The 14,301-nt window shown below is 36.7% G+C and overlaps 2 protein-coding genes across 2 annotated transcripts; one reads left to right on the top strand and one right to left on the bottom strand.

The window, feature by feature from the left end:
- Positions 1-227: 227 nt before the first annotated feature.
- Positions 228-5,273, top strand: LOC137733563 (inactive protein kinase SELMODRAFT_444075-like). Its single transcript, XM_068472700.1, has 9 exons — positions 228-402; positions 600-742; positions 910-1,007; positions 1,528-1,761; positions 1,928-2,616; positions 2,740-2,888; positions 3,111-3,335; positions 3,517-3,666; positions 5,016-5,273. The coding sequence occupies exons 1-9, from the start codon at positions 228-230 to the stop codon at positions 5,271-5,273; spliced, it is 2,121 nt and encodes a 706-aa protein (XP_068328801.1).
- A 2,645-nt stretch (positions 5,274-7,918) lies between these two features.
- On the bottom strand, positions 7,919-12,720 carry LOC137734163 (transcription factor GAMYB-like). Its single transcript, XM_068473473.1, has 5 exons — positions 12,458-12,720; positions 12,022-12,226; positions 10,904-11,326; positions 8,725-9,736; positions 7,919-8,543 (listed from the first exon to the last, which is right to left on the bottom strand). The coding sequence occupies exons 3-5, from the start codon at positions 11,261-11,263 to the stop codon at positions 8,260-8,262; spliced, it is 1,656 nt and encodes a 551-aa protein (XP_068329574.1). The 5' UTR covers positions 11,264-11,326; positions 12,022-12,226; positions 12,458-12,720; the 3' UTR covers positions 7,919-8,259.
- Positions 12,721-14,301: the final 1,581 nt, after the last annotated feature.

Raw genomic sequence — 14,301 nt, forward strand, 5'->3', positions numbered from 1 at the left:
TTTCCTGATATAAGTATATTTATACACACACACACACACACATATATTCATATTACACATAATGTACATAGGAGAAGTCTACATGCAACATAAAACTAAGCATTAATTTGGGAACCAGTTCAGCATACGTACCGTAATACTTTCACTTTGTCAATCTTCTCTTCTATACTGTATCGTTGTTTTGAAAATTCATTAGGAGAACTACTTCGAGTTTCAGAAAAAAAATTATGGCAGCGGAAGTTCAGAAAGTAGTGGTGATCCAGGATGCATCCAAAGACATTGTTAGTTCGAGCTCAATCGAATGGGTCCTGCAAAGCTTTTCCCTTAAGCCTGGGGATGAACTTGTACTTCTTTTGGTTCTTCACCAGGTTAATAACCCTAGTACGTTAGCTGGGAGACTGTGTAAGAATTTTTGCTTTTGTTTTCCTAATAGAACGAAGAAAAAAAAGTCCGAAAGTATGACAAACAAAATCACCAATTAATATGATGAAAAAAAATGTTAGTTCTATTCTATGATTCTATCACACAGAACAGGTTTTGCTAATTTTTTTATTTCCCCCAATACCCCATTTTCCCACCTTCTCTGTCCTCTTTCTCAGTGGGATACAGAACCAAGATGGACTCGAGTTCATTTATTGGAACCAACCAGAAAGTCATAGAAGAAGAGCTTGTGAGGAAAACGGAGGAGTATCGTACCAAAGAGGAGATCACCATGATTTCTAGGATGTGTAAAAGAGTGAAGGTCAGATAAGACTTCCGGCCACTATTTCTTACAACGTGGAGATCACCTGCTGTTTGTTAAAGATATATAGATCACTATTCTATACTATGTATCATACCAATATTGCATCTTCCGCTTGGAATTTTTTTTTCAATCAAATGGATCACTTTTTGGATGACATTTCTCAGGTTGAGTTCAACATGAAGGTGGTTGGTGGTTCCTCTCAGAAGATAGTTGCTGCAGAGGCCGCGATAAGATTGGGAGCAACATGGGTGATTCTCGATAGGTCAGTCATTAATAGACTTGGAGAATTTGAAATTGTTCTGCTTCATGCCGTACTCATCCAACCTTGTTTCACAAGTGCACCCTTCATTTTGAGTAATAAATAAAAACGGACAATAAATTGTTAATAAGCTAAAATGTATCCGAAATATCAAAAGCTTGTGTATTGAATTGAATTGATGAATTTGTGTTGTCAAATAGTCAATCATTCGACGAATGATTGAAGCTTTGTTAATAGTTATGGTTTCAAATTCAAGAGAACATAGTTATGGTGCAGTCTGAAATCTGAATTCTGAAGCCATAATATTATTAATTAAATTGTGTATTTTCAAGCTAGATGATGTGAAAAATCATTTTACTACCAATGAAGCTTCCTACTTCCTGCTTAAAACTGTTAAATTTCTGAAACATGTTAAGTTAAATTATATTTGTTATTGAAACAAACTGCGATTTGGAAACAATAAAATGTAAGAGGACATAGAGGCACCAACCTTTGAAAGCTTGTTTCTGATCTGATGATGCAGGCAGATGAAGAAAGACAAGCAATTCTTCATGGAGAAGTTGCCATGTGGCATATCGAGGATGAAACGTAACAATTCTGTTGAAAAATTGCGAGGGCCAAAGGAAATTGGGGGGATCATCAACAAACCAGTCACCAAAAAACGCAGTAAAAGCTCCCATGTAAGATATGATGAAATGATACCAGGAAGCCCAGAGGAAGAACTCTCTCCTAAAAGTAAGAAATCTAATCACAGCTCGTATGATCTGGGACTCGGAGTTCCAAGTTCATGGATTAAATTTACAATCAAAAGAGATTTTCACTATATTATCACACATAACTCCACATTTCTTATGGTCGGTACCAAATGCAAGAACTTGACTAAGAGTGCACTTTGTTTCAGAATCTCCAAGTCCTCGTACGAGCAGTTTTGGAAAAGAACAAGATGGTCGTGGACACTCAAGGTCTAGCTATAGGCAATCTACATCATCAAGTGATCTGCAGCTAGCAAGTAGAATGTCAAGTTCAACTCTGGGGAATACTGACCTATTTAATCCTGGTTTTGCCCGTAATTATGGTGAGGAAGAAAGCGCGACAAATGCTGAAAGAGGGAAAGCAGGAGAGCAGTCCTCATTTCCAATTCCAGAGATTCAAGCAAGGGATCAAAAGGAAATACATAATGGTGGGAGTCCCGATGAACAGAAACGGCGTAGCTACAAGGACGATTGGATAGGAGAATGTCGAATAGATGAAGAATTCAATAATTCAGTATGCACAGTTTGCAAGAATAAACGCCCAACGATTGGATGGAAGAGAGACTTTACCTATGCAGATCTCGTAGCTGCTACGGACGGATTTTCCGACAAGAACTACTTGTCTGAAGGTGGATTTGGTTCCGTCTACAGAGGAGAACTTAATGGGCTGAAGATTGCTGTTAAGCAACATAAGAATGCAAGCTGCCAGGGAGAAAAAGAATTTGAGTCTGAAGTTCATGTACTCAGCAAGGCAAGACATGAGAATTTGGTAATGCTGTTAGGATCATGCTCACAAGGAAGCAAGAGGCTGCTTGTTTACGAATATGTTTGCAATGGTTCATTGGATAAACATCTATCGAGTAAGTTGTGAACAAGCCTAGAAGAACCCGTAATTTGGAAAAATCAAGTGTTTTCCTTAATATTTCAGGATTGAGAGGTCTAACCCCTAAACGCTGCATAACATTTTTTCTAAAATCATGCAGAACACAAGCAAAGACCTCTCAGTTGGGATAAGAAGATAAAAATTGCTACTGGAGCTGCAAAAGGCCTACTATACCTACATCAAAACAACATCATCCACAGAGATGTGAGACCGAACAACATCCTCGTGACACACGATTATGAATCTCTGGTAAGTTTATTAAACCCAATGTGTCTGCTATTATTATCAGCTTTATGATCCTATAACATCACTGTTATTATGTGACTCGAATCCAATAACTGAAACATCAAGCGTTCTTCTTGCCACAGTTACTAGACTGGATAACCAATTTTTCAATACTCTTAAGTTAAACCTCATGGTTTAACCATAGTAACCACATTCATGCTTCATCTAACATGTTCTATGCCTCAGCTAGGAGATTTTGGTCTTGCAAGAACTCAACACGAAGACTCTGATCGATCATCAGATACAACGAGAGTTGTCGGAACTCTGGGATATTTGGCCCCAGAATATGCGGAAAATGGGAAAGTGTCAACTAAGACAGATGTTTATGCTTTCGGGGTCATTCTATTACAGCTTATCACAGGACTGAGGCCTACTGACAAGACGCTTGAAGGAAAAAGTCTTGTGGGATGGGTAAGAGCTTCCATACCATAAATAAATCTAAAAATATACTCCCCACTGTTCATGACTTGTTACAAGGAAACATTAATTACTAATGACAAACAGATTACTAAGAAAAGGAGCAGCCTTCTAGTATTTCACTTCACATTCCATTCATTATTTTGAACTAACAATTCTGTAATTTTCGTGCCAGGCAAGACCACTGTTAAAAGAAAGGAACTACCCAGATTTAATCGATCAGAAAAATGCAGATTGCCATGATGTTCACCAGCTCTATTGGATGGTTCGGGTAGCCGAAAAATGTCTCAGCAGGGATCCACACAAGAGATTAACTATGGATAGTGTAAGTCCACCTGATAGTAGACTGATAATTTCTATATGTCTGCATAATCTAGTCCTTCAACACAACAACTGGAACATAAAGTTTCAAACTAGCAATAGCGGATCTAGGAATTTTTTACCGGGTGGACTAGCTTAAAATTTTAAATCTTTATAAATAAAGAAACTTGATACCTTATTTTTCATAGTATTAGCTAGCTTAAAAAATTCACAAGGTGAGCCAAAAAAATTTGTAATTAAACAAATACGTGTTAAAATTAAACAATTCCAAACTTGTACATGTACAAGAAGCGATGAGAAAAATAATGTAAGGAAAAGAGATGGTTTGCAAACTGTATTATATAATTTTATATAGTTAAACCTAGAGAATTCGAATTAGTGACTAAATATTTGGTGGACTACATTCGGAGATCAATCAAAATTACATGTAAAATTTTATTTTTCACCGCAAGCTACCTAGGCTACAACCCAGGGCAGCCCTTAACTTGGCTCCACCAGTGCAAATTAGGACACAGGTTGGATACCTGTAGAAGAATAAGGATAAGTATCAAATAATGGATACCAAGAATATAGTTAGTTTTATGTGTCTGAATAACATTTTGTACAACAAAATAAATAAGAAAGTACTAACCCATCAATTAATATCCAAAATCTGGGGCATTTCTGTTTGTCATTATGGTCTCGTTTGGTATGTAAGTTTGGATTGGAATGGATATATCACTAACTTAAGGTACGTATAGAAATATTATTCCTTAAACAAAGGGATGACTTAACCCATACGTGGTAGGAATCTAAAATATAGTTACAATTGAGTTGACCTATTGTACAAGGAAACATAAATTAAGGAGAAGGATCCGTAGATGATGATTCTTCTAACAATACGTTTGAAGGAAGAATGAAGCAGATGACACTTTATTGGAGTGGCGGAAAATAATAATGCTTATGCACCCTCTCCACTAACATTTAAAAATTTAACTCACTAATGCTATCATTTGTCTAAAAATAAATGAAAATGTGAAAAATTATGTCCAACTAAAAGGTATCAAATGGATTACTCATGAATAAAACTTATCCATTACCTAAAATGGTAGGATTAGAAGAGACGACTTACTTATGTCTAATCCTCTTCTAATCCGTCCAAATAAAAAAATCATTCACTTCTACATTTAGTATGCTTTGAAATTTAGTGGTTATCTATTCCAATCCAGTCCTAGAGACCGAACGAGACTTGTAGTACTCTAATTTGCTCATCAATCATATCAATTGTACACATTATTTGTAACTTTTTATAGGAAGCTACCTGGGGCAAAAGAAAACTGATGGGTTTGGCTTGTGTTTCTGATACGATGGCAGGTGGTGAATGCTTTGAATTACTTGAATGATGCTAACCCAGTTAGTAGCATTGGAGACTTTTCACCAGCACAATCTGAGCCAGCTGGAAGCATTCCAGGATCTGCTGAATCGCATGCTACTGATTATATTAGCATAGAAATTACTCCTACCATAGACTACATGCAACATCCCACGTCTACTATTTCTTCAGAAACAGAAGGGTCTAGCTCTTTCACTGTCTCTGAGAATTCCCCCTCGGGTACTAGTTCTGAGTACTGAAGACAAGAGAGACAATTCTCGGAATAATAATAATGGTGAGTACTCTTCCCCAGAAATGATTTCCGCACACACGTCGTTTCTCATTATCTCGTAATTATCTTTTATGTAATTAAGATATTTCAGTGTGCATGTGGAGAAAACAAGGGTGCGGAAACGTTCCACATCTTTTTGAACTTTTTATTTTGTAAACAAGAGTGGTGGAGTACTTTTAAGGGTGAGATTACCAATCTCCACATGAGGAAAGTTAATCGAACTTTTTGGATTGTACGTACTGTGGTGGTACCTCTTCTCTTCAAAGGCCCGAACGTTCTAATTTTGTATGACTATATTAAGTTTGACATTTGGATATCCATATCTATTTTTCCATGACATTTGTTATTTTTTAGTTCAAACCATATATAACTTTTTATCCGAAATAGTCCATGAGATTGGTATAAGCTTTTACTTTGATTCCTGAAATTTGAAATTGATAGAAGTGGTTTCTGAGTTTGTCCACCATCAATTGTTTTGGTTCTTCCATAAAAAATCTTTGTTAAATAAAAACCAAAGTGACAAAATACCCTCAATTTAGTAAATAATGGGCCAAAATGATATAACAAAAATTGAGGGTATTTTTGTTATTTTATCCTTATTTAACGGAGATTTTTCATGGAATGACCAAAATGATTGATGTGGGACAAACTCAGAAACCAGTTCTATCGATTTTAAATTTAGAGACCAAAGTGAAGAGTTTAACCAATTTTAAAGACTATTTGGCTAAAAAGCCATTTTCTTTTGATAGAGTTACAGTCATATATAGAAACAAAATGGAGAATTAATTTTGGGGAGTGATTACATCTCTATCATCTTTTTACACATCTTTATTTTATTTTTATCGTCAAATTGGGTTTCGTTCACATGGATGTTATTGATGAAATTGAGGTTCTACCATAAAATCAATTGGCAATATGGGGAGTAGCCCAAGATCATATAAGCACATAGCAAACCTTGTCTTTTACCAATATGAGACAACTCTCAACACGCCCCCACACGTGTGACGGATTTTCAACCCTACACGTGAACAACAATTGGGTGACGTGAAGTGTGTGTGGCCGTTGGGCTTCACACGTGGACAACCTTGCTCTGATACCATGATGAAACTGAAGTTCCACCATAAAACCAATTGGTAATATGGGGAGTAGCCCAAAATCATATGAGCACATAGCAAACCTTGTTCTTCATCAATGTGAGACAACAGTTACAATGGCAAAATTTAAAGGCTCAATTTATAATTTTTTTTTTTTTTCAAATTTCAGTTTTTACTTTTTGTGTTGAAAATAAAATGGCATTATATGGGAAAAGAGCGATGAAGAAGAGTTATGGAAAAGGAGATAAAATAAGGATGAATGAATAAAAGCAAAATTTTGAAAATGGAACCAACCTAAATTATTTCATTTTTAATTTTCAGTTTTTACATTTTGTGTTGGAGATAAGATGACACTATATGAAGAAAAATAGTGATAAAGAAGGGTTATGGGAGAGGGGAGAAAATAAGGATAAATGAATGAAAGAAATTTTGAAAATAAAACCAAGTTAAAATTTTTGTTCGTCTTTTCTTGTACATTTTTTCTACCTATCTCCCACAACCATTTTTCATCGATTATTTTTCAAATCTCCTTTTTCCTATATAGTTCTCGAATTAGTTTTATAATGAAATCTTAACTTTTTTCACATTAGAGCCATTTTCCCCTATATAGTTCCTGAATTGGTTTTATAATGAAACCTTGACTTTCTTCTAGTGTTTTAAAAGACGAGTTTCGAGGAGCGCCTAGGTGGCCTTGAAGGCAAGGCTTCAGCAATTTCGCCTCTGTTTTATGGGAGTGGGTGGAAACTCGCCTAGGCTTCGTCAGGGCGTGCCTGAGGCGTTGACTTGGCACTCCTATGATCCAAAATCATGCTTGAAATCTGAAATTGTCTGGAAACCTCTGTGCTTTGTAACTTTGTTGCAATGGCGTCTTCACGAAGAAGATGACCGCACGAGGAAGAAGAAAGGTTTTTTATTTTTAATAAGGCCCAAAACAACATCGTTTTGACCAAGTTTAATTTTTTATTTTATTTTTATAATCACTGCAACCTCTCTGCCGATCCTCTGCTATTTTCACCACCAAATATCCCATTTTCTCTATATATTTCATCAACCAATACCCGATTCTCTCTGCTATATTTCACCCCATCCCCAATTCCTCAAACCCTAAATTCTCAATCCCAATCCTATATTTAAATTTTACTTCAATCTCATACCTCAATTTGTTTCAAAATTCTCCAAACCACCACAATTTGTTTAAAAATTCAAGTTTTTTAGTATTCTAATCTCAATTTGGCTTTTGATTAATTGTTTTACAAAGTATTATAATATATATTAAATTATTTAGGTCCCGTGAGACAACCTCAAGCCTAGGTGAGGCTATCCATGAAATGCCTTGCCTCCGCCTTTTAATACATTGCTTTCTTCACGTCAGAGGTCTCAGTCTACCGCACATCTCCTTTTGATCCACCCAAACTAACAATTGAAGTCAATAAAACTATCGTTTGCCAAATTTTATCAACGAGGGGAAAAAGAATAGAGAGCAAGGGAAGAAGGGAAAGCGTAGACAGTAATCAGTATGGACCAATTCAAATGCAAATAAATTAAAACAAACTAAGCAGGGTCCATCGTATGAGAACGGTTCCATGTTCGAAAATGCATAGTTATTCTGCAATCATAGCAAAAGCCTGCAAGCAAATTGTACCTCATATGGTTCTCTTTAGGCATACATGCATGCACTGCAAGGTTTGAAAAGAAACCGAAAACCACAAACAAAAACATAACCACGACTCATGAAAAACACATCCTGCAAGTCTCGGTTGCAAGTGACCTTTTCTCAGACGAGGACTCACTTCCCCCACAGTAAACAAGTCATCTTCGGCGACAAAAGTTTCAGGTTCATACAATTGACAGAGCGGTTTCTTAAGGATGCTGAGCAGACATTTGACAGACGGGAAGCATAGTGTTCCATGGACATGAACTAAAACCCAACCCTTGATTTGATGTAGGACTACCAGAAGCCAGGTGCTTGCATTCCGCTGCCAAATCATCTCCCAGCAGTGATGCAATACTTTCATGCACGCCGTTACCAAACCATTCTGAAGCAAGTATAGCATCAGGACGAGTATAATCCAACTGAAGTGCGGTTTCTCTTTCTGTATCTGGGGTCCAAGCTTGGTCTACCAGTTCTGAATTCACATTGCACCCTGGCAGAATAGTCAAACAACATAAGTCATAAGAACAGGCAGGACAGGACATATTCTGCACATAGATATGGACTTATCCAACTGCTAATACAAAAAATGATGCTATAGGAATATAAGAATCAATTTACAATGTTACTATCAACCTCATTCGTCTCCAGGTCTCATAGATTAAGATACTCACCAGTAAAGGTCTCAGTAGGCAGCGGTTCATCTAATGAACTTCCACTGGCACTGATAGGTGTACACTCACTGAACAGCGAAGTAGCAGAATGACCCACTGGAGAAATCGGATCTCGATATTCTTCCCATTCTGTCTCGCAAATGTTCAAATTGGAACTTTCAGCTACATCGCCAGGAGTAACACTGGATGAATTTGAACTCTTCTCAGATGAATGATTATTCGCACTACCGAGAGTCTTTGCCTCATGGAGTAAAGCATCTAGCAGGCCGCTATTACGTGGTGAAGTGCAATCAGACTCAAATGTACCAACCGGTGGGGGCGATTGGATAAAAGCATCAACTGATTCAAGTAAGGGGGGTGGAGGAGAAGTGCTCCAGCTACCTAAATCAGTTTCTGGATATTGGAGTGAAGGGAGCTCCAGCTTCACAGCCCCGGTTGTGGGCTTAGAAGCCGAAGAATTGCCATTTGAAAGGGAATGGCTACCCTGAATTACACCAAAAGACAGTGGAATGGTAGGATCAGGATCATGAGGAAAAGGCAACCCGACTGTTCGAGCAACTTTTTCACAAGTATCATTTGGGAATTGATCAAACTGGGGGAAACCATTTTTGAAACTACCACCAGAAGTAGAGAATAAAGCTGTTGATTCTCGAAGACGCTTTTGGCTATGCATTGTTGGTGCCATAAAACCACAATATGGAGAAGAACCAAGGCCTTTCATCAGCATTCCACCAGAAGAAATATCAGGAAGTTCAGGAACATAAGGTAAGACACAGTTGTTTCCTTGTAAACTGTCGAATACAACATCAGGTATCTCAAAACTGTTAGTTTGCATAGAATCATTATGGGCTCTGTCCGCACCATTAATTCCACCACTGGACTGGCCTTGTTGACTCTCCTGCAATGCTTGCAAACACACCTCAGGAGGATAAAGTGGTAAGCCAGCCCTCTGGCGCCTCTTAATTCTGGTATTCCAGTAGTTTTTTATCTCATTATCCGTACGTCCAGGCAACTAAGGAGTGCAGAAAAGACAGTTAATCATTTCCAATAAACAAAGGAAAACACTTTGAGAAGAATACTACGAAAATTAAGATTCTAATCAAGCTGACAATAATTGATAATTTATTTTATTTTCAATTTGAAACTAGTAAGAGAAAAAACCATTGAAGGAACCCAATATAAAAAAAAAATAGTAAAAAGAAGTACCAGTCTGTGAAGAACATTTAGGTGAGATATGTTAATATGGTGCATCTGCTACAACATGCATTTTGTGCAAGAATGAACTTTATCTTCTTATAATAATCTCCTAACATACACACTTTAATGATCTCCATTTTTTTATCTAAACAACAATACCTTATATAATGAAATTATATTTTACCCCTTTAGGGATGCAAAATATCTTAGGATTAATACGTGTCTTCATCTAGCCAAAGTATCGTGTAAGATTGTACATTCTGTTACTGCATTCGGTCAAGATTTTAGTTTCCATAAAATTCGCAAAACATAGACTATAAAATCTAGGAAGGATATTTAACATATGTATCACCCTAAAAACTTTTCTCTGATCTCTCAAATGCTCAACACACAATAAATCTGATAGATATCACGTCCAGGTTCTCATTCACATCCATCTAAGAAGTTGTGGAGGAACAAAAGCTACAAGATTTCAATACGGTTTTAACCAATTGAGAATCAATGTTACTTAGAAGTTGTATCAAACTAGGGTATTGTTACTGTTATCTTTTACGATTTTACTCTCTTTTAAATTAAGGGAACACTTTGGATCACTGTGTAGCGTTATCTTTTAGGATTTTATTAATTTGATCTTAATAGATAAATCATAATAGGCACAAGTTCTTTACTTGTGGTAGTGCAAAACATGTGCAGCAGTCAACAAGTTTTAATTTTGTGTTCTAGAAGCTGAACATATATAATGACAACACTGGTAAGTAATTAGGAAGTCTGAAGGAAAGGATAAAGGATAATTGGAGAAACTATCAATGTTTGTTTCATGCAAAAGAAGCATCCTACTACACAAAACCAAAAGTTGCAGCTAAAGCTTTGAAAGAAAATCCCAAAAGAATGAACCACATAAAATTTAAGTTTGAGGCAATACAAGGAAATAGAGCTTCGTATGAACCATATAGAAACAGACAAAGATAAACCATGTACTTACGTGTGCTGCCATGCGTGCCCATTTGTTCCCCATCTTGGCATGGAGTTCAACAATCAGACGTTCTTCATCAGGGGTAAATGCCCCTTTCTTCAGGTTCGGCCTTAGGTGATTTGCCCATCGCAGTCTGCAGCTTTTGCCACAACGGAACAGGCCCGAGTGCTTCTGAACAGCATTCCAGTTTCCTTCCCCATGCCTATTAACATACTCCACCAAAATTGTGTCTTCTGCCGAGGTCCATGGCCCTTTCTTTAGAACAATTCCACCATTTCCACTCCCTCCATTACTCTCATCCATCAACGGAGAATCAATCTGATCCTTGTACAGCACTCCATCTTCACTGTCATTTGTTGTCCGACTCATCTCTTGATTTGTGATCAAAACTCCTACCAAGAGCCAAGACCATGCAAAGAGTAGGCTGACAACCTGGAATAAATAGAGAGACAAACACAGTAATAAACACAACCGCAGCGCCAATTGTTATACATGCACTCCAGCTTCGTGCACAAAGTATTTATTTATGGAACAGAACAAAGAAAAAAAAAAAAAAACAAATAGCCAAAAACAAAAATTTGATCCATGTCATAAATACAAACGACCCCCGAAACTCAACAGCACACAAATATAAAATAAATAAATAAACTTTAATCCATAAACAGAAAGAAAACAATAAGGAAAATCATAAAAGCAGTTCCTGATAGGCAATATGGGACAAGGGAGTAAAGATGGCATAACATATACATGTAGCATTATTTCAACACTACTTGTGAGGAATTAACACTAAGATGCAAATTAATGATATGTTCTAAAATGCAGATCTTCAAAACCCACAAAAGGATAAGCAGTGAGTTATATTCAAAGGTCGAATTAAATCCTTTTTACCCCATTCAGAAGCAAAAAAATAAAAAACAAGGAAAGTGGAGACAAACCCATATCCAAATCATAATGACTTTGTTGATTAGAACCACCCATGTCCAAATCACAATGACTTTGTTGATTAGAACCAAGACTATATATGGCAACCACATTTATTACCATATGGATGATAAATACTGAAACCCTCAGCTGAATTAATTGGAATTTATACACAAACCCAATCACGCCGAAAACTCGTCGCATACCTGAATTAGAGGGAAGATGGAGCCAGATGCAAATTTAACCAACAATTGAAGCTGCGAAATCAACCAAAATCCAAAGACAAGTCCTTTTGCGCCCAATTGAAATCCCCGGAATCGGAAACGGAAATTGAAAAAGAAATCGAAATCGGGAACTCAAAAGTAGTGACGGAATGAGCTAAGAGCTGAGAAAATCGTGCCAACGGAGCACCTGAAATCGACGAAAAGGGTCAGAATTCAGAAGAAATCAGCTCAGAAAAGTGAGAAATTCAAGAAATGAAAGGCTAATTTGTGCTGGAATCGCAATTCCAAAAGCTCCAGCGTCTACCCAAATGGGAATTGCATGGAATCGAATTGTGGGTTTGTAAATTTACAGATCCGGAAAACGGAAACCCTAGGTAAAGAAAACGAAAGGAGAGATTGAGGCGAGTAGGAATCTAACCGCAGTTTTTGAACGAGGAGAGAGACGATTCGAGCGAAGAGAGAGCAACACATCTGCAAACTGAGACGGAGATCCGAACACAGACATTTACACACACCCACACCCAATACACAGGAGAGAGAGAGAGAGAGAGAGAGAGAGACGGATGAAGAGAGAGAAATGAAAAGCGGAGTGATGTGAAATTGCGAATAAAAAAATTGGGGATTTGAGAAGCGAAATGGCAAGAGCAGAGCGAAATTAGGGTGACTGTGGATTCCCTACCACCTCACTCACTCTCTCTCTCTCTCTCTCTCTCTCTCTCTCTCTCTCACTCAACTCTCTCTCTCTTCACCCTTTTTCTTCTCCTTTACTTTTTCTATTTTTCTTCCTCAAAATTTTATTTTATTTTAAATAAAATAATAATTAAAATATGTTTTTTGGGTAACGAATAACAATATCTATGTTTAATTAATTCCTCTCTCTTTTTGATAGAGCATTGACTAATTAAGATGACAGGAGTGATCCTATTTTCAATCACTATCTTATCCCTCGATCCATTTTTAAATTTTTTTTTGTCAAAGGATAAAATTTTATTAAAGTATAATGAAAACGTTCACATTTTAGTAAGAATATTAAATAAAAACTCAAAACGCAAAAGATTTCAATGAAAAACATCTTCACACGAGATAAATATGAATCAACACCATGAGCAGCGGAATTTCCGCTCGGTTTGACATACAGAAACCTCACCTCCCCTAATTGGGACACCAAACATCTAATACCATAAATGAAACGCTCTAAACTAGCATCCATTGAATATACCTATTGAGCATTCGAATTAGCGATTGAGCATCGGATTCGATCTCCACCCTTGCACAGCCGCCCTCTGTACAAACCAACAACGCTGCATGAACTGCCGCGGCTTCCGCCATAGCAGCACAATTAAAGAAGACACCTTAAAAGATAAATAACAATAATATGTTTAGCGCAAAAAGGAAACAAGAGTCCTAGACTAACATTGGGTTGTGAAAGAGGTACAATATGTAAGTTGAATTCGCAAAGAAGACATAAAGGAAGAGAATAGACGAAAAATCTGGAACGAAAATGTGCGGATGTCCTTTCCAATTATAGGGTAAGAAGCTCAAAACTTAAGATGATTAGATATTGATGATAGTTTTGTCATATTAACTAAAATTTTAAGCAATTTGTTTTATTAACTTTTTGAGTTCATTAATTAGTCATCTCATCCCATTCCGTTAAATTTTTTATCCATACTAAGTTGCATGCCTCGCGCATGGCTTATGTTTAGGGTTCTTTTAGGCATTTCAACACCTTAATGGCCTTGCAATAAATTGCTTTAAAAAAAAAAATATCCTAAAAAGCACAGAAAGGGCTAATCTAGAATAAGATAATCTGAGGGTTTTTTGTTTCAAAAAGGGGAATGACGGGCACTCTCTTCTCTATGTGTCAAATTATCTAGTGCCATTGATTTGGAACATGATTAGACAATGGACTGCATTTTTTATATAGTAGCAATAAAATGAAAGAAATTGCCATGATTGAACATTTTTTAATGGACATGATTGGTCACATTAAATTCTCAAAGCTTGCAATTGACCACAACTCCATGTTAGTGAGTTTAGTGTACTTATTAGTAGTTCACCATAAGCTATTCAAATGAACATGACATGTTTTTTAAATAGCCAAAATTTAAGAATTTGTACTAAAAAGAAGCAAAAACCTTATAAAAAAAAGAGGTCAAAAGTCGTAAATAACTCTGGATATAAATCATGTGCAAGTTGGATGCAAGATTTGACGAAGCTATAGTGAGATTACAGATAAATGATTTCAAAAAATTGACATGA

Source organism: Pyrus communis, chromosome 5 (assembly GCF_963583255.1).
Source record: "Pyrus communis chromosome 5, drPyrComm1.1, whole genome shotgun sequence".
Lineage (NCBI taxonomy): Eukaryota > Viridiplantae > Streptophyta > Magnoliopsida > Rosales > Rosaceae > Pyrus > Pyrus communis.

Bases quoted from the DNA above. Each gene is read 5' to 3' on its own strand.
- LOC137733563 (XM_068472700.1), top strand. From the start codon at position 228: ATGGCAGCGGAAGTTCAGAAAGTAGTGGTGATCCAGGATGCATCCAAA. The intron at 2,617-2,739 runs GTAAGTTGTGAA...AAAATCATGCAG, and splicing joins ATTGGATAAACATCTATCGA to AACACAAGCAAAGACCTCTC. The intron at 2,889-3,110 runs GTAAGTTTATTA...TCTATGCCTCAG, and splicing joins CACACGATTATGAATCTCTG to CTAGGAGATTTTGGTCTTGC.
- LOC137734163 (XM_068473473.1), bottom strand. From the start codon at position 11,263: ATGAGTCGGACAACAAATGACAGTGAAGATGGAGTGCTGTACAAGGAT. The intron at 9,737-10,903 runs GTAAGTACATGG...TGCACTCCTTAG, and splicing joins GGGCACGCATGGCAGCACAC to TTGCCTGGACGTACGGATAA. The intron at 8,544-8,724 runs GTGAGTATCTTA...CTATTCTGCCAG, and splicing joins GCCTACTGAGACCTTTACTG to GGTGCAATGTGAATTCAGAA.